Source organism: Eleutherodactylus coqui, chromosome 10, assembly GCF_035609145.1.
Source record: "Eleutherodactylus coqui strain aEleCoq1 chromosome 10, aEleCoq1.hap1, whole genome shotgun sequence".
NCBI classification, from domain to species: domain Eukaryota; kingdom Metazoa; phylum Chordata; class Amphibia; order Anura; family Eleutherodactylidae; genus Eleutherodactylus; species Eleutherodactylus coqui.
The window spans coordinates 25,210,762-25,230,535 of record NC_089846.1 but is presented as its reverse complement, the minus strand read 5'-3'; the positions used below and the strand labels follow the sequence as shown (position 1 = coordinate 25,230,535).

Sequence of the window (19,774 nt, the reverse complement as noted above, 5' to 3'; positions counted from 1 at the left end):
GCTGTATAATTTTAATAAAATTTAGGGTTTTTTTGGCGGGGTGAGGGGATAGAAAAAACGGGCAGAAATTCTGCCATTGTTTTGGGGTTTGTTTTTACAGCATTCACCATTCAGTAAAAATAACATGATAATGTTCGTATGTGGATCAGCATGATTACTGCGATACCAAGTTTGTGTGTGTGTATATGTGTGTGTATGTATGTGTGTGTGTGTGTGTGTATGTGTGTGTGTATATATATATATATATATATATATATATATATATATATATAAATTTCTACATCGCTGCATTCTAAGAATCGTAGCATTTTTATTTTTCTGGTAATGCAGCTATGTGAGGTTTTGTTTTTCTTTGGGAAGTGATGTAGTATTTATTGGTACCAGTTTGAGGTACCTGTGACTTTTGGATAGCTTTTTATTGCATTTTTTGGGAGGTGAACAAAAGAAAAATCACAATTCTGGCCTTACTTTTGCAAAACTATTTTTATGACGTTCACCAAGCAAGATAGAAAACATATTTTCATTGTCTGTGTTGTTATGAATGTATTAATACCTATTATGGGTTGCTCTTTATTAAAAAATGTTGGGTATTTTATTCATTTAAAAAAATATATTATGGGGAAACCTTCCTTTTTAAAAAAAAACTGGATATGTATATTTTTTAAATTAAACTTTATTGCATTTTTTAACACTATTTTTAGTCCCTGAAGGGGACTTGAAGATGCGATTGTTCAATTGCTAGGATAGTACACTGCATTACTTATGTAATACATTCTACTAAGCCTATGACAACAGCCTATTAGATGTTGCCAGAGGTGCGACCTAATAGGTTGAGTGACATGGAGGCCTTTGTCAGGCTTCCGGATGTCATTGGTATTCTTCGATCGCATTGCAGGGTGCTGATGGGTGACAGAAGAAGCCCCCCTTCCCCTGCCGTCTGCTAACATGCTGTAGTTGCTATTGACTGCGGCATGTAAGAGGTTAAACTGACAGGATCTGAGGTTTCTCCACTACTAGCTGTAGAGCAGAATCATGTCTGTCAGAAGTCAGCCAAGCCACTGCCTTAAAAAGAGGTATGTGCAGGTTTAAAGCCCATTGGTGAGGTCAATAAAAAGGCGTATTGCCAGTCACTAATGGGTTAAAATATAGCCATTTGAATAGAAACGTAAATTTATATTAGCTCTGCATTGTGGTCTGCAAAACATGGATCAAATATGGTGTTGAAATATGCTTATCTGAAAGTCGCCCGAGGCAAGAAAACTTGTTTTTTTAACAGAGGAAACCTACGGGAAGAACATGCAAACTCCATGCAGATGTTGTCCTTGGTGGGATTTGAACCCAGGACTCAAGCACAGCAAGGCAACAGTGCTAACCACTGAGCCACCGTGTCTTTCTGGCATTTAGTGTTTTGGTCACTTGGACTCTTTTTGTTTGTCTTCGCTGTTTGCTAGAGAGAAGCCTAAGGAAAACATCCATAGCCAGAACGTGCTACGATTTTGAAAAAACTCCATTAATGCAAACCCCCCCCCCCCCCCCACAAAACATAATGCAACAAGAGAAACGCCACAGCTAGAGATGGATGAGCGAGCATGCTCGTTTAGAGCAATTACTTGAACGAGCATCGCTTTTTTCGAGTACCTGGCTTCTCGTCCGAAAAGATTCGGGGGGCGGCGGGGGGAGATCTCTCTCTCACCCCCGCCGCCCCGAATCTTTTCGCACGAGTAGGCAGGTACTCGAAAAAAAGCGATGCTCGTTCAAGTAATTGCTCTAAACGAGTATGCTCGCTCATCTCTAGCCACAGCAAAAAAAATATTAACTTACAGTTAATATTTGGACATGGCTTTATTTGGTGCAAAAAAAGTGTGACAAAAACGCTGCAGTTTAGGTTATTCATGGCCTGGTTGGTATCTCCTTTAATTAAAGGCACTTGTAGTTTTACATTTCCTTTATTTTGTGTCCTGGTGTCCCACATCCCTATCCCATGTCAGCCTAACTTTCACCGAGTGAGCAGGCTCGCCTTGTCCATTTGCCAGGTACGTCAGTGACCGCCCACTTATCTATTGTTAGAGTCCGCTCAGACTATTCTGCCTTGTACAAGGCTCTATTGCTACTCTTTGTTATATCGACACTTCCTTGTGTTCTGGTCTCCATCCCATAGCGACGTCTGATAAGCTGTGCGTTTAGAATTCCTTTGGGAGGGGACAAATCTGTTTGGAGTTGTTCCTATGTATTGCCCTGTGCACCGACCTCCCCTCTACATGTGTGACTGCTGACTGGAGAACCTGCGAGCTTCCTGGTCCGCTAATACCATAGCTATTAGATCATTCTAATCTATCTAGTCAAACGACACTCTTGTTTTGTCTGGATGACACTCATTCATCCATAGTAATCGAGACGCAGCCAAAGGTTATTGTGAACCTTGTAAATGAAGGAGAATTAATAAGGTGATTTCTAGTTAATGGTTTTCAAGATTCCATTGAACCTAGTGCCATTAAGAGCATCTCTATCTTCGCTGGTTGCTATGCTCTGCGTCCAGTTATTTACCATGCCTTGGTGTCCCGCTGAGGCAGAGAATAGTCAACAGCTTCCAGCACAGAGCAATCCCTTGTCTTGGCTAGGGGTAAAGGGTAGCAAGGCCTGCACTTCCATTGCCCTTGATATGTCTATATTATGGATGAAGCTATAGGATAGAAATCCGCTGCGCTCAGTAGGGAGCTTAAATGGAAGGGGGGAGGCTTACACTGCTAGCTATGTACCTGCTCTGTATATAAATGGAGTAGTTGACAGAGGAGAGGATTGGCAAAACAAAGCAGAAAGGGCACGTCAAGGTCACGAGAACATGCAAAGAACAGAATATGTAATGAGCCTTTTCATGGGCACGCAGGGGGTACGCTAAAAGAAAAAGTTGCAGTGTTTTGGGCATGGGGCTGTACACACAAAAATACCATCAAATTGAAAAGGTCCTTTGGAAATCGAGAGAGAACGGTGTAGCCACATTACACAAATTCCCTCTTCATGGTTCCTTTTATGCATATTAGTGATTAGTCTTCTATGGACCGGCAGATAGACTTGATCTTCCACCCAAGGGTCTAGTCAAAAGGAACTCATTGCTAGATGCGCATACAGCGGCGTATAGTCTCCATTACATCAAGCTGTTCTACAGTTGCAGGCATGTCAGAGGTTAATTGCATTGTAACGGCAACCTGAAGAGTCGAAGACTTCACATGGGTCTGACATTGCTGGCACTCTCCTCCTTACTACTTTAACTCTTCACTCTTATACTTCAGCCCCCCTCCATAGTGCTACCCCCTCCTCGATGGCTACTTTTGCCTCTCAGGTGTTTGGGTCTTGTTGCTTCTTATCTGATCTATAATCTTGCTCTCCACCTTCTGATTCTTCTCATAGTTGTGATTTGGAATCAGGTAGTTTGCTCCAGTCTTATTCCTTCCCTTTAATCTTCTCCCCTCCCTCATACCTCTGGCTGGCTTGTCCCTCCCTCTATGCTTACTCTTATTCGCTCTCTTTTAACACCCCCCTTGTATTCCCTCTTCTCTCTCTTCCCCTTTCCTTCTCCCTCCTCCCTTCTCCGCTGTTTCTCTCCCCCTTTCTTTTTTTCACTCCAACAGAATGGAAAGTAGAGCTGTCAGGTTCTGTCACTCCGAACCCTCCCTCATACAGTCACACTTTGCTCTACCAACATAACTGCACAGACACGGTGGCTCAGTATTAATCTGGGCTGTGCATGTAAACCTGTCCTGTTTCCGAGGTTTATTACTTGGTCGTAGGCTCCAAGATTTGCAGGAGACTTTTTTTTTTTTCTTCCTTCTTCCATTTTTCTTTGGAAAGCTGGGACCGTAACCACCTGCAGACTTGTCGACGCTTACGAATGACATCCTTACCTAACCGGTATTGAACTTGCCAACGAAAATAGTAGTGACTTCTCTCTCTCGACGGAATACACACCTGGGTTACACCTGCAGTTTCCTGTCGGTCAGTCTTGACAGCTCGCATGTTGCATTCAGTGATCACGTATACTTCCCGTAATGCACATTTCGAAATGGTACAAAGTCATATCAGCTGATTGGAGATATCTTCCTCCTCTTCCCTTATCAAATCCTTGCTCGCAAGAACATATCTAAGGTATGTACCACTTGAATCCTCTCCTGTGAACTCTTAAAACATCCCACTCGGTCAAGTCATTCCTGCAGTTGGCCAACATACGTATTGCTCTTAGTGACTCACATATAGAACATTTTATGTAGCATTTTTTGCCCCCTTTGTCTTGTTGACCTACTTGGTCAGTAAATGGTGGTGATGTGTCTTCGGTCATGGTGGATGGTCTTGCACCACTTACCTTGGGATTGTTCGCTTAATGTGTTACGATTGCCTCTCCATGTGTCGTTGTATTCTTTGTACTGTATCGATTTTCCTGCTCTTGGTGTAGTACGGTAGCTTCAGCTCTGTACTTTCCGCTTGCTGTTTCTCCATTCACACCCTATCCAGTATCTCATTCTTTTGACTTGTCCTTTTCTCACCTTTTTATAATTGACAAGTTCATCTCTCACTTCAAGTCTCCTCCCTGTCTGGTCTCTTTGAGCTTTCCCTCATTAATCTCATCCCTCCATCCTCTTTAGTTCTCTCCTTCTTTCTTTCTTCTCTTCTCCAATTCTTTTCACTTTTTTTTTCTCGTCCCTGCCTTCCAGCACGTTCTCTCTCTCTCTCCCTCCCATCCAACCCCTTTTGTAAGTTGGACAGAGATGGGAAAACACAGAGCTCGCTCCGTATCTAGTGCCTGGTACAAGGTGTCCCAGGTTTGAGAGGTGGTGGTTTCACTGTGTTGTACAAGCTTTCGAGAAAAGCCAAATTGACAGATCGGCATCCTTCCTTTTTTTTTTTTCTAAACCCTGAAATCATACCTCTGCCAAAAATAGAGTAATTACGCTTCTTAACCCTTTCCCCCCTAGTCACGCGAGCACTGATTAAAAAAGGAAACCTTATTGTCTCGTTCCTAATGTGCCGTTTCTAGGATCTTTTCATGCGCAAAATAATGGGAAGCCGCAAGACGTTTACTGCAGATTAAATGCTTAATAGGTTTATCGGAGCTAAATGGTTTCAATAATGGATCGTGGAGAGTTGCGCTTCTCAGCAGGTATCCTTGCTTGGTATGGTAGTCATCAACACTGCTGAAATGGGTTCTGTTATTTTTAATTATAGTAGCAGAGTTCGCGCGCGTCACGTACGTGTAAATTCACCTGAAGGTGCGATTTCCCTTTAAACGATGAGAGAAATGTAACTTTGGCACATCAGTCCGAAAACGCTACGTCTGATCTGGCCTGGCTATAAATCATAGTTCGTGTCGCAATCCAGAGCAATTTTTTCAATGGACACGTCTCAAACTCAATCTGGTTGGGATAAGGAAGAATCCAAAATGTTACTTCCTATGCATAAAAAAAAAAAGTTTCCTATAAGAAACCTTGCGGATTCTAAAAATATAATGTCACTCCCTTGTATATCCTTCTGAAGGACACCCTGTTATAAAGAACTTCCTTTTTACCGCAGTATATTCTCACGCTCCTTCCCTTACACACAAATCCCTTGAAAGCCCTGGGACCAAGGTACAATTGTTTTGCACAAAGTGCATTTGCATCCTAATTTGACCCAGAAATGCTATGCCCAACACCACTTCCTGGTCATTGTTAGTTATAGAATAATTTCAGGTTTCCATTTTTGTAAGCTTTTGTGCCATGACCACACAAGAAATATAGTTCTTGTGGCTGCCGTCTAAACTTTTCGTCTTTGTAATTACAATAACGTAAAAATACATAAAACGCTATAAAAATAAAATAGTGAAAAATAGGCTAAGCAAGAATAAAGTACGTAACCGGTCTAAATTAATAGAAAGATGTACTAAAATGTAAAATAAAATGTCGGGGGAGTTCTTGTAAGGAAGGGGCTGACAAACAGTCTGCAAAGCAAGGATCAAAATAATGATAATAGAAGTGCAGTTAAAAAGTTGTCCATTATTTCCAAAAGATGTCTTACCGCTATATCCCGGGGTGTTTTTTTTATGACTGACGTGAAAAGTGAAGATGAGATGATTAATGGTACGTGATTACGGAAACTTAGAAAACAAACATAAAAATAAAGTTTTGGAAGCCTCCTTGGGTCACGGGGGGTCCGGGAAGCTGCAATATGGGTGGGTGGTTGGTTCCTTGTGGGTGAGAGCTGTTGGTCATAAATTAATTGCTTTACTTGAATTAAATATTGGCTTTTCAGGGTTTACAATATATATATATTTTTTCTTCTTGACCCCTATATTGAGAGCCTCAACAATAAATCTCAGCTACCTGAGTTTGCAATTGAAGAGAATGCTGGGGGTTAACCGCACTCATATTAGTTTTGGGTAAAGTGTACCCCCCCCCCCCCCCCCCTGCCCCAATGGGGATCTTCTGACTTTTTCCCCCCTGATGGTAGATGTTGGCGAGAAAGATGGATTGAGCATGTTGGAGTTCACCATGCCCGATCCATTGTTCCCATGGGAAATTAACCACTTCCATAGGGATCTTGCCAAGGCTTATTCTCCTCCTGTGAAAAATAATGCGCGCTGAAGCTAAGGCGAGTGTGCATGTTTGTGATGCAGTCGGCGGGCTTTTAGGCTTTTTTTTATATAACGTGTAATGATTTTATTGTAATGGATTTAGAAGAAGAAGTTCTCCCAGACTCCGTCCCTGCAGCCTCTTCTACAGCACATTACAGATTAAGCAATTAGTCAATACGTCGGTTGTGCCCCCTCGGGGCTCGGAACATTACAGCGTTCCGGTATACGTAAGCCTACGTTATCTGCCGTCATTAGGTGATCATGCTCTCCTGAGCCCTCGGAACAGAACAAATGAACAGATTTCCTCTTCATTGTCTGTTTTGCCCACGATTCTGGGATGCTTATTTTTATCAGTTTGACTAATGTCTGCATCATTTTCCTTTTCGCTAGAAGGAAAGGAAATTTTCCCGGTACGTCCCAGCAGTGACAGGACAGATTAGATAAGCGCCTTTTCAGCAAATATAGATTTGTTCTATATCAGAGCAATAAAATCTCATATCCTGCTAGGATTCGTCCGGTCAGTTTGATTTACGCCCTTTTTAATTGTCCTGTAAGGTGATCTGTCCTTGATCCTAACGAGCGAGCCAGTGAATGGGATATGTGTCTTTATTGTGAGGTTACTGTGGGAATTCAGCGTTTTTTAAACTTTTTTGTGTTTGTCGCTCTCTCCTTGTGTCTAGGGTAGTGACAACATGCTGGTGTCTGCGCTGCCGTCTCTACTCCTTCTGCTGCTCCTCAGTTTTTCGGTGAGGACATGGAGCTCTAGACCAGCACGTGTCTACCTGTCATACAAAGGTAAGATGAATTCTTCTATCACGTTATTTAAGGAGGGTTTGTAAGGAAATGCTCCGGCAGTCAAGGCTTTGCTTCTCTACACGGCGTCTCCGGGCTCTCTTCTGCTTCCACAGGCCAAGTATCTGTTGTGTTTAAGCTGGATTTATATGGGATCAGCCATCCGTACTCACATGGAGTTTGCGTTTAGATAATTAATTAGGATGGGAATAGAATTTATTTTACCACTTGCAAAATAAATCACTGTTGTTCATCAAAGAGGGGGGATACCCTCCAAACTCCGTTAAATGGCATCATCCGTGGTAATGCGATGGAGCTTTTTACAGGTCATCAAATCCATCATTATTATTAGTTACATGTAGCAGTTATTGCAGCAATCGATAAAGTCAATAGCGCCCTGGCGTGTGTGCGTGCGTGCATGCATGCGCGTGTGTGCGTGCGTGGTGGTTTGTGTATTTGTGCTTTTTTTTTTTTTTTTTTACAGATGCAGCAAAGTTTAACTTGATTGTGATAACTTTCTGCAACACATTGTTTTATCTTGAAAATCTATTTTTCGCTTATCTTAACACAATCAAAGCCATTGTAAAGCAATTACCATATTGTAAAGCAATTCTAAGTATAAACTGTGGCACAGAAAGTTATCACAACACATTAAAAGTCATAGTAAACTGAAACCACTGTAGAATTAGGGCGCTCCAAAGAGCAGCTACGGACGATTGTAAACACGAGACCCAACAGGGCAAGCGAGCGAGAATCACCCACTTGTTGGAGTTGCTTGGTGTTCTGCTTACCTAAAAACCAAGTGACTCTTGGCCCTTTTATACAGGCAGTCTTTCGTGTATGAACAACTGCGGTTTACTCTATATGGAGGTGGGCAGCCTGGAAGAGATCTCCAGTGCACTGCGCCTCTATTCAATGTGCGATCGTCGCTGAAAGCGATAATCGTTGCGATGGCTGCGGGGCGCTTCAGGGCCTGACAGTTGTCCCGTGTAAGTGTACCCTGAGTGCGCATTAAAAGTTGAGTGACTTTTGTACATTAGTGTCCACCCTTATCTTGTATTTCATTAAGGACTCCAGTTTCTAAGGATACAAAAACAATAGCGTCTCACAGCATCCAGTAAAAAAAAGTATACATTAATAAATGTATACGTTTTTTGTAACCAGCGGCTATGGGTGATGGATGGCGTCTGTCGGAGATATCCGTCGCAGCCATACAGTAAAAAAAAAAGTAGATGTTAAACATACAGTATGTTTAGTTTGCTTGCATGCGCACCTATAGTGGCTGATGGAGGACAGATTATAGCTTTTTAAATCTCACCACGCATTTCAGGATTTGTCAAGTCAAAGAAAACCTGTCAGGTTGTTCATTAGGGTCTAAACCAGTGGTCGGCATAGGTGGGCAGTGACAGTGGATAAGTGTCAATATACCTGTCCTTCACTGCACAGATCTCCAAATTTCACCGAAATAAGTGTTAGAATGGGGAATGCACTGTATGTAAATGACTAGCAAGTCGTCTGATGGGCGCTTCGCTAGCTTCAACTAGTCCGGGTTCTCTCCCCTTTGCTTTGCACAAACCTGGACCCTCGCCTAATGATTCAAGCAAGCTGAAGTCCTTAATTATTAGGCAAGGGGTGGAATTTGTGCAGAGCAAAGCAGAGAAAGCCCGAAGTAGTCGCAGGTAGCGAACCACCCATCAGACAGTATGCTAGTAATTTACATATAGTACGCTGCATTAAAATATTGATTTGGGGGACATTACGAGTTCTGGGCAGAGAAGGACAGGTATGTTGACACTTGTCTCTGCCCACCTATATCGACCTCTGGTTTAGACCCTAAAATCACTCGGGACAGATTTGGGTTAAGGAAGGACATAATTGTGCACACCTTGAAATACCTATTTTATTATACTCCACAACTCTGTTCACAATACTGAAGGCTTCAGAGCTGAAACTTCCTTACTGCACAGTTTGTGATTTGCATCCTGCAAACTGTAGTCTTTGCACCCGCTACTATACATTAATCTCATGTAGGACTAACTAAAGCTGCTCATACGCCTAAGGCCCCATTCAGATCCGCGCCTGCGGCGCCAAGACATTTTTCTTATTTGGCTCTGTCCTTGGGGCTGAATAATGGAAATACCGTAACTGCCCAATCTGCCACATGCTGCCGCCCGATAACCAGCTTCTGGCATTCCGGCTGGCATTATACCAGACGAAGTAGCACAGCATGTTGCACTATTTTTTTTTGTTCGGGATTTTCTGCTGGATCTACGCTGGAGAATCTGAACAGTAGTCTGACACTGATGTGAATGGGCCCTGAGATAACTAATGGCCAAACGCTCATTTGGCTGGCAACTAATCCTCCTGACTTCCCTGTACATGTGTGAGTATAAATCTGGCTCTGACTTCTCTTGTGAGAACAAAAGGCCCATTTAGACACAACAATTATTGCTCAAAATTTGCTCAAAAGCAGTCTTTTGAGCGGCAACCGTTGCTTCTAAACGCCTGCCCATTGTGCACTTTTCGTGCATTGTTCGTTCAGTTAGTTGCTCATTTCTCAGCTTTCTATAAATGAGCAATGACTCTTATCAGTGATGCAGACTAATAAGATTCTCTCAGCTGGTATCCCGCTGGCAGTTCTCAGCAGGACACCAGCTGAAAGAGCGGAGAACAATACAGCTGTTTGCCTATGCAAAACAGCTGCATTGTTCTCCTAGGGATCGTCTTGGTATCCTGCTCCGCCTCCATTAACACTTTAGTAGCTACTTAGCTACTTAGAGTTATGCAAAGATGATCGCTCGAAACTGTCACTCAAACTGTCGTTTGAGCGATTTTTGAGCGATCATCTTTCAGTGTAAATGGGCCCGAAGAATTTGGGTCCAATTCTTCTTTCCCCTAATCTTTACCTTAAGAGGAAAGTTGAGAGACCCTCATTACATAGTCAGCTGCTTCCTCCAAAATCCTTGGGTTAGGATGAATTTCCTTTAACATGTATGGGCACCTTATTCGTTCCACTCTGTTTTAAGGGTTCAAATAAACTGTTAAAGGGGTTGTGTCACAATCCTTCTTTAATAGAAATCCACCATAAAGATTGGCTGATTCCAGCAGGTTGGATACGCTCACCCCCACCGATCAGCCATTATTACTGTGGGGGGCCGCCGGCAGCATGGCAGCTCTTCAAATCAATGCACACAGTGTGTCGGATGGAGGATTCTTTGTTCTGGCTCACAGTGCAGGATCCCAAAGCCAATGCAATCTAGGCATAGGGTTCGTTGACTTGAGATGTTGACAGCAGAACTGTAAATACAGCTCTGAAGTATATAGATTACTACACTGGATCTGTACAAGTTTAGTAATGTATCTGTTCCACCTTTCTTTGTGCTGCTTACATAGATAAATAACCACTTTTGCAGATCTTCCAACGCATTCTCTAATATAACGGTATTATCAGCCAAATACTCACCACTAGACCATACATTATGATATGCAGCAGTGCGTAATCTGTGAATGGGGATCCAGACGGTCATAAATTAGTCTGTCGTCTGTATGTTGATAGCAGGAAAGTCACAGGGGCGGGAGGAATTTGGGTTTCCCGTGTCAGCGCTGCAGTTTGGGGATTGTTACATCGGCTAACACAACAATTTCCTTAATCATAACTTATTAGGGATTTGTTATATAAGTAATTCCCTGAACTATATATATGCGATATATCCGTTAGACTTCATGTATGATATGACAAGTACCTGCCTGTGAGCTGTCAAGAGGAGGAAGGATGTCTCGATACTAAAGGTATAATTTTGCAGACTGACACCTGCACCGCACACACATTTCTCTTTGGCGTCCCTTGTTGTACGCCCTGCAGCAGCGCTGTGATCCCACTGATTACACGTGATAAAAATGCAACCCGTGTGGGTAACCTTTGCCTTCGGGTCATCAAGGGGAAGGAATTACCCAGTGTTTTTGTGTGCATTTGACTTCTAACCCTAAAAGGTCGCAGAGGGGTGAAGAATTGTCTCCTTACGTTACCTCCTGGAGGAATTTGTAGTTGCGGTGGGGGCAATGTTGGCAGACTCTTGATATTGACATTTATGAAGGGCTGCTGAACAATGAATACTGTTTAACACCTATCCTTCCATAAACAAGCTTGTGCAATAAAAACACACCCTCATTGTCACCATTTTGTATAGTATTTTTGGCTGTAAAGCGGAGGCTAATGCTCTGGCCATGCCATCTTTACAGCTCTTGGCAACCAGTCGTACACACGCTCATGTTACAAGCAACAGCGAATTCTCTGATATGGTAAATTAATATGAAAAGGATACAAGAATGACTGGACTTTATAAGTATACGAGCCGGGTCTGAACTTAGAAAAGCCGTTTCCGAGCGGGTAAAAGGGTCACGTCTGTAGCAGTTGGGTGTTAACATCTCTTCAACGTTTGATTACACAAAGAACAAAGAGGAAAGGGCAGTTGTCGGGATTTTGATATACTTTGTTCTTGACAAGCGCATCCCAAAAATACCACGGTTACCTCACCGCAGCCGCGGGGGCCTATTAATAGGGAGCACTGAGCCCCGCTATCTGTCTGCGACAGCTGGGTCTTTATCCCTCGAGTCACTGGTTGTGAAGCCGTGTGCTGTATCTCCGTGGCTGGGGACACCCTCTGTGTGTCCGAGTATAAATCCTGAGACATCCTATGTGTCACGGCATATCTATGTGTGAGCAGGATGAGCTCACAGCAAGTGCATGCTTACTGGAATGGAGGCATGGATGTCAACCCAGTTGGGTATATAGGAAATTTAAGCAGCTCTAGCGGACAGAAGATGCGTCTCGGCAGCTCCCCTACGTTGTTGTGAATCTCAGACCTTTCACTTGCAGTTTGCACCTCTTCCTCCTATTTAACTTATTGTAGTTGTTGTTTTAGTAGTTGGGTTTACATTGATTTATCCATCCAATCAACATTCCTCCCGCTCCTCCTCATTAATCTGAAGTGACCGGTTATACTTACTGAGTGAAATTTCAGTGTCGTCATTTAGTGCGGATGTCACGGGTACATGGATGGCTCCCTGCGGCAATCATTTCTGCTCATGTGTTCTATAAAGTGAAGTTGCTATAAGTATGGCCTTCTGAGTTATTCCATAGTACTGTGTTTAACAAATTTTTGTAACCTTGGAGCACTTTTGTCGGGAAAAAAAAATTTCACCACGGAACTCCTATAAAAAAAAAATTCTTAAAAAAATGGTAAAATGACCTCCCCGTTGCAGTGTAATCACAAGCAGAGCTTCACTATCCCTTCCCTTCACAGTTTAATCACTTACAGCACTTCAACAACCCTCAAACCTCTTTACCCCTGCCGCAATATATGTGTATGTGTTGCCAAGCCTCCCCTCACTCTGCCACAATATATGTGTATGTGTGACCAAACCCCCCTCCACTGCCACAATATATGTGTATCTGTGGCCAAGCCCCCCTCCCGCTGCCACAATATATGTGTATGTGTGGTCAACCCCCCTCCCTCTGCCACAATATATGTGTATGTGTGACCAAGCCACCCTCACTCTGCCACAATATATGTATATGTGTGGCCAAGCCCCCCTCCACTGCCACACTATATCTGTATGTGTCGCCAACCCCCCCTCACTCTGCCACAGTATATGTGTATGTGTGGCCAAGCCCCCCTCCACTATCACACTATATCTGTATGTGTCGCCAACCCCCCCCTCACTCTGCCACAATATATGTGTATGTGTGGCCAAGCCCCCCCTCACTCTGCCACAATATATGTGTATGTGTGACCAAGCCACCCTCACTCTGCCACAATATATGTATATGTGTGGCCAAGCCCCCCTCCACTACCACAATATATGTGTATGTGTGGCCAAACCCCCCTCACTCTGCCACAATATATGTGTATGTGTGGCCAAACCCCCCTCACTCTGCCACAATATATGTGTATGTGTGGCCAAGCCCCCCTCCACTGCCACGATATATGTGTATGTGTGGCCAAGCCCCCCTCCCGCTGCCACAATATATGTGTATGTGTGGCCAAGCCCCCCTCCACTGCCACAATATATGTGTATGTGTGGCCAAGCCCCCCTCCCGCTGCCACAATATATGTGTATGTGTGGTCAACCCCCCTCCCGCTGCCACAATATATGTGTATGTGTGGCCAAGCCCCCCTCCCGCTGCCACAATATATGTGTATGTGTGGCCAAGCCCCCCTCCCGCTGCCACAATATATGTGTATGTGTGGCCAAGCCCCCCTCCCGCTGCCACAATATATGTGTATGTGTGGCCAAGCCCCCCTCCCGCTGCCACAATATATGTGTATGTGTGGCCAAGCCCCCCTCCCGCTGCCACAATATATGTGTATGTGGGGCCAAGCCCCCCTCCCGCTGCCACAATATATGTGTATGTGTGGCCAAGCCCCCCTCCCGCTGCCACAATATATGTGTATGTGTGGCCAAGCCCCCCTCCCGCTGCCACAATATATGTGTATGTGTGGCCAAGCCCCCCTCCACTGCCACAATATATGTATATGTGTGGCCAAGCCTCCCTCCACTGCCACAATATATGTGTATGTGTGGCCAAGCCCCCCTCCCGCTGCCACAATATATGTGTATGTGTGGCCAAGCCCCCCTCCCGCTGCCACAATATATGTGTATGTGTGGCCAAGCCCCCCTCCCGCTGCCACAATATATGTGTATGTGTGGCCAAGCCCCCCTCCCGCTGCCACAATATATGTGTATGTGTGGCCAAGCCCCCCTCCCGCTGCCACAATATATGTGTATGTGTGGCCAAGCCCCCCTCCCGCTGCCACAATATATGTGTATGTGTGGCCAAGCCCCCCTCCCGCTGCCACAATATATGTGTATGTGTGGCCAAGCCCCCCTCCACTGCCACAATATATGTGTATGTGTGGCCAAGCCCCCCTCCCGCTGCCACAATATATGTGTATGTGTGGCCAAGCCCCCCTCCCGCTGCCACAATATATGTGTATATGTGGCCAAGCCCCCCTCCCGCTGCCACAATATATGTGTATGTGTGGCCAAGCCCCCCTCCCGCTGCCACAATATATGTGTATGTGTGGCCAAGCCCCCCTCCACTGCCACAATATATATGTGCTCTCCCAAACCACTCTCCCTCAACAGACAGAGAGATGATTGAGCTTATACTTACTGTTGTATAAGTTTGTGGATATCTGACCCCCACATGCAGCTGAATGCGCACACTCCTGTCTGGCGTAGCGGTTGACGAGTACAAGGAGGTGGGCAAGGCCGCTTGACTGTGTTGTGGGCGGACATTGCCTGTGGCGCTTCCTCTCATCCCACTTCCTGGAGTGCTAATGGCCAACAGCTAATTAATCCTCTGATGTGGGTAATTCTGATGCCCTAGTGAGGAGTCTCACGGCACACCTTTTGAGAATCGCTGCCCTTATATAACGTAGTACCTGAATCCTTGCCTATACAAGTGACTTGGATAATCGCCAACGCTATAGGGAAACTAAATTTCTGCTACATACAGGTACCCCGTATGAATTTGGTTGTCACAGACAACCCCTTTACTATAGGATCCACCATGGATACCTGGCCCTAGGAAGACCAGGAAAGTAGTGTTTCAGCAAGAGGAAGCTGCAGCCAGCCAGACGTGGTTGCTGCTGCAGGGTTGGAATGGGTAATGTTTCTCCTTAGGGAGAGCAACCAGTAGGTGTGAGGAGACTTGTACAGCCAGCAAGCTGCTCTGGGAAATCTATGCAAATAGGAAGATGGAACAATGCCTCCACAGCGCCAGAAGGCAGCATTCCTGCAAGCCAACGTCTGACCTTTTAATCGGCCTTGTAACAATGACTGGGAATATAAGCCAAAGTCAGAGTCTTCTCCAAAAGGAAAAGATAACCAAGTGCAGACAGTTTCAGGCTTTTTGCCCCTCATCAGAGTACAGTAGATTGCTGGGTGAGAGGCCTATGATGTGGGTTGAATGGGGTAAAGTTTCTACTGCTGCAGAAGAAATGTAGTACTACATAGAAGCTATTGAGCTTGAGACCGCCTCAGTGAGAGCTACTTCTCGTTATTAGAGGGGTCTTAAGCAAAATAAGGGTCATATGGACAGGGGTTGGCCCTGATGGACAGCCCCTTTGAAACATGTCTACTTTCTTGCTCTCTCAGCAGTAAGATTTTTCCACTTATTCCAAGGTATTCTCCTGATGAAGAGACCTGTTTAGTGTCCAAACGTGTTGCCGTTAATCCAATAAAGCCTAGGTAGCAAAGAGGCAACGAATTTCAGTGGGATCTAAGTTGAGCGTTGTGTCAGAATCTGCATCTGTCTCCATCTGATCCATGCATTTTTTTTCCCCTGCTTCTTCTTTTGGGGGAGATCCCAAAAAGAGCAGCTGGCTGCATTCCTGAATCGGTTTATGCAGTCAGTCTATTAACAGACCCCTCTTGAATTGTATTGAAGAGAAGGATGGGTAATTTATGGATATTATGATCATGCCAGTTGATTAAACATTTTTCTTCAAGTTGTGTTGCGTGCAAAGTCGGTGCTGGACAACCGTTAGTTAGAAAACTTTGCAGTTCTGAAACTCATTAGCTGCCTCTTTGGAGAGCGGACGGCTGCAATCAACCAATGTCTTAACCCTTTCCAATCCACTGTCTGACGTCTGAAGATATTCTGATTGAAGGCTGTACAGCTCCGAAGTCGGAAGACGTCCAGCAGGGTATTCTTACTGTATATTACTGGCTGCTCTGTTGTCGGGGGCCTCTCCAGCATGCCCCATACCACAGTACTGGCTCTAGCCAGCAGACGGCGCCATTGTATAATGGCAGAAAGAGAGAGCCCCCTAGGAAACCCTGAATCCAAAATTGGATTGCAAAGGGTTAAATGTCCCCATTCCCCGCAACACAATAGCGCAAAAATATCCTGCCTGTCCGCTACACATCTGCTCTTCATATAAAGTCACTGCCTTCCAGGACACTTGCATCTCCTGGACAGAAGCTATCGGCCCGGACATAAGAGCAGCGGCAGCCCCTTGTACAATCTGCGTACAGTAAAATCTGAGTTATGTAGGAGAACAGAAACTGTCCATTGTTGTCTGTTGCACTAATGCACTGTGAGTTGTAACAGCTGCCTTCAGATAAACCGTATATTCTGGCACTAGGTAACCTAGATGTCTCATGGGAGCGATGCCCCCTTTTCTCCATATGGAGCATAGAGAATAAAGAGAGAGACAGAGAACGTCCAAATGTGCAAATCCCCTTTAATAACTTAGTGAATGTAGCTACGATGTTTTGTAACCAAAGACAACAATGAAATATTCTCTCTTATTAGTCTAAACCGCTCAGACACGGGGGAGATCTACCTTATGCTGTAGGGTAAGCCTATTAATGCCTTTAGTGCTGCTTTTTGTCTTGCATCGAAAGCCTTATTATTGTCTTGTGTTCAACACTTGTATGTCCTGCTGGTAAGCTGGACTTTCTCTGGCATGTTTGACCAGGTTTACTAAAAAGCTATTTTTTTTTTCTTCTCTACTGCCCATAGATGCAGATTTAGGAGACCTCTGTACAGCTATATTGACCGGGCTTTTGTGCTTTCGCAGATAAAAAATATTTTATATTGTCCTAGTTTTTTCCCCTTTCTAAAATTTTGAGAAGTTTAAATAAAATGACCGGCTAGGCAAGGGCAAGTCGAGGTGAGATTGCAGCATTGCTACATCTTGGGCCACAGTGTTTCACGATAGGGGAAGAAATTGCTCAAGAGTTGGTAGAACTTGGTTGGAGTTTTTGCAATCTTCACAGGTCAGCCGTAACTTTTTCTCTCCCGTTGAGTTCGTGTAGGAGGTCGCGGCAGTGCCATAATACATGGGTGACTTAGTGTCACTTTGGCGCTCCAGCCTAAACTGAAGCAACCTAGTTTCAGGAAGCAAGTCCCCCGAACACTAGTTTCTCACGTGAAAGTGAAAGCTGATGCGTAGATGCCGGCCTCCCCTACAGTAGGGGAGGAAAGCATTGCACAGGGTGTCTCAAAAGTGTGAAAACATCCATAGAGAATGGAAGACTGTGATCTAGTTTTGCGTACAAGCTGTAGGGGAAGTGAGGGTAGGATGACTTGTTATTTGTATAGCGCCAACTTATTCCACAGCGGTTTCAAGTGATTTGTTTTCATTACCCCCCACCAAGCTGGGTACTCATTTTACTGACCTCAAAAGGATGGAGGGCTGAATCAGCCTTGAGCTGGCTACCTGAACCACGCGGGGATTGAACTCGCAACCTTTAGGTCATGAGCGAGAGCTTAGGACAGCATTCTTCTGCCTTAACACTCTGCACCACACAAGGCCCCCTAGCAGGAAAAAACCTGTCACCAAAATGACAGCCATCTTGAATGTTGCCAGCTTGGGTTCAACTCAAATTTTTCCAGTGGGAAGGTAGGTGTGTGATATATCCAACTGTCAGAGAATTTCACCAGAAAAGCAGTGGGTGTTCCTACACCCGGGCTCACTGCTCTGAAAATTAGAGGGGAGTTCCTTTTACATAAATACGTTCTCATGATTATCTGAGGGTCGTTTTTACACGTTGCAATTAATCATTTGAATGAGTCTTTTGCTTTCAAATGACATCCGTTTACATGCGCAGATAATTCTTTAAATCTTTTTGTCATTTTTGACATTTGCATTGCTTGTTCAGTCCTTCGATGGTCTATCAGGGGGTCTGGAAATGCCTTGGGAATGGTCTGTGAACGACCGGCAAATGATGAATCATGATTTTTATTCCCAGGTAAAATGAACGGCGGACAATAAGCGAACTAATTCATTCATTGATCGCAATGTTTACGATTATCGTTCGTTTTTGCACGATTCAACGATTATTTGAACGGAATCATTCCATGTGAGGGACCAAAGTTCATCTCTTTCTGGAAAATGTGGCTGACAACCAGTACAGTTACCATTACAAGTTTTTCACTGGTGGTCATCCAGCTTTACCCAGCTTCTGAATAGCAGTGATTTTTTTTTCCTTTGCGTAAGTAGATGGATTAAGATTTGTGGAAATCTGGGTGACAAACCTTGTTATTGCTGCAGTAATTTGTGCGTTTTTGGAAAACAAGAGAAGGGGGAAAAAAGTTACAGACAAGAAACTTCTCACTTCATGCCAGGCTCGTAGTCTGTTAGACGAAACCTAGACATGCGAAACCTAGACATGCGGGGACAGAATTTGTCATTTTTGTCAGAAGTATCACGTGACATTTGTTTTTGTGACCTTTTAATGCCACTTCTTGACACTTGTGCAGATTTATTATTGCTGTCGCAGGCTCAGGGTTTGACTAGTATTAAAACTTTTAAGTCCACTTTTGTGGGACACAAATATACTACAAAGGTGGAGAACACGTATTGGTTGTACATGGGGTGCATTCATATGTTTACAATACACATTATGAGAACGGAATGGTCTGGGGTGCTTTTAGACTGGGCGATTATTACTTGCACAAGCGTACGGGTCAGAGACATCATCGCTAGTTCGTTCGCTCTCATGCAGCCTGTTTAAACAGATTCATTGTTGATTCGTTCAGTGTTTCACATTCGCTATATTTAGACTGAACAAGCCAACAATAATTTTTATGCCCGTATAAAGTAAATGACGAGTGAGAAGCAAATGATTCTCATTCGTCATTCAGCTGTTGGCTCGCATTTAGACTGAACGATTATCGTTCACGTTCGCTAGTTTGAACGATCATCGTTCCATCTAACAGCGCCCTTTTGTGAAAGATGATGATCGCACCAGGTCATGGATAGAAATTGTACAATGTATATCCCTTAAGCACCCCTGAAAATCTGCATAGAGTTAGGGTAATTTTACATAGACCGAAAGTCGCCCAAGTGATTGCTCAAAAGAGTGATTATTGGCGACTTTCGCCCTCTGTAAACTTTGGACCCGACGGGGCATGTGAGAGACAATCGCTCAATTGTTGGATGGCTGTTGAATGCTTAAGCACTTTTTACTCTCCAAAAGGTATTCCCATCTTCGCTTTCCATAGCCTAGATGGGAATCTGCTGTTATAGTTACTGGTCACCCGGCCACTAACTACCAAAATAACTGCGCATTTCAACGCAGCGCTATTTGGATAGCCCCTATTGACGTGAATGACCGCTATGGATTCGTCGTAACACAGCATGCTACACTAAATTCCGTAGCTTGGGCAGTTATGGAAACAGCGTAGTGCAATATGCTAGACTGTTTACGTAGCTCTCATTCACTTTAATAAGAGCCCCACCAACTATGCAGTATTAAAGTATTCTGCTGTATTTGGCAGTTGGTTGGAAACAGAGGGTCCTCCCATCTTGGCCATGAAAATGATACAATTCCGCCACCACTAGGGGGAGCTTACTGTATACATTG

At 44.2% G+C, this 19,774-nt stretch overlaps 1 protein-coding gene across 1 annotated transcript in view; it reads left to right on the top strand.

Annotated features, from left to right (window-relative positions):
• Positions 1-3,564: 3,564 nt before the first annotated feature.
• The window catches only part of LOC136580239 (semaphorin-3F-like), an 85,910-nt gene continuing 69,700 nt past the window's right edge, over positions 3,565-19,774 (top strand). The window contains exons 1-2 of the mRNA XM_066580635.1: positions 3,565-4,140; positions 7,279-7,393. Of these exons, the coding sequence (XP_066436732.1) occupies positions 7,291-7,393 (103 nt within the window). The 5' untranslated portion in view covers positions 3,565-4,140; positions 7,279-7,290. The remainder of the gene's footprint in view (positions 4,141-7,278; positions 7,394-19,774) is intronic.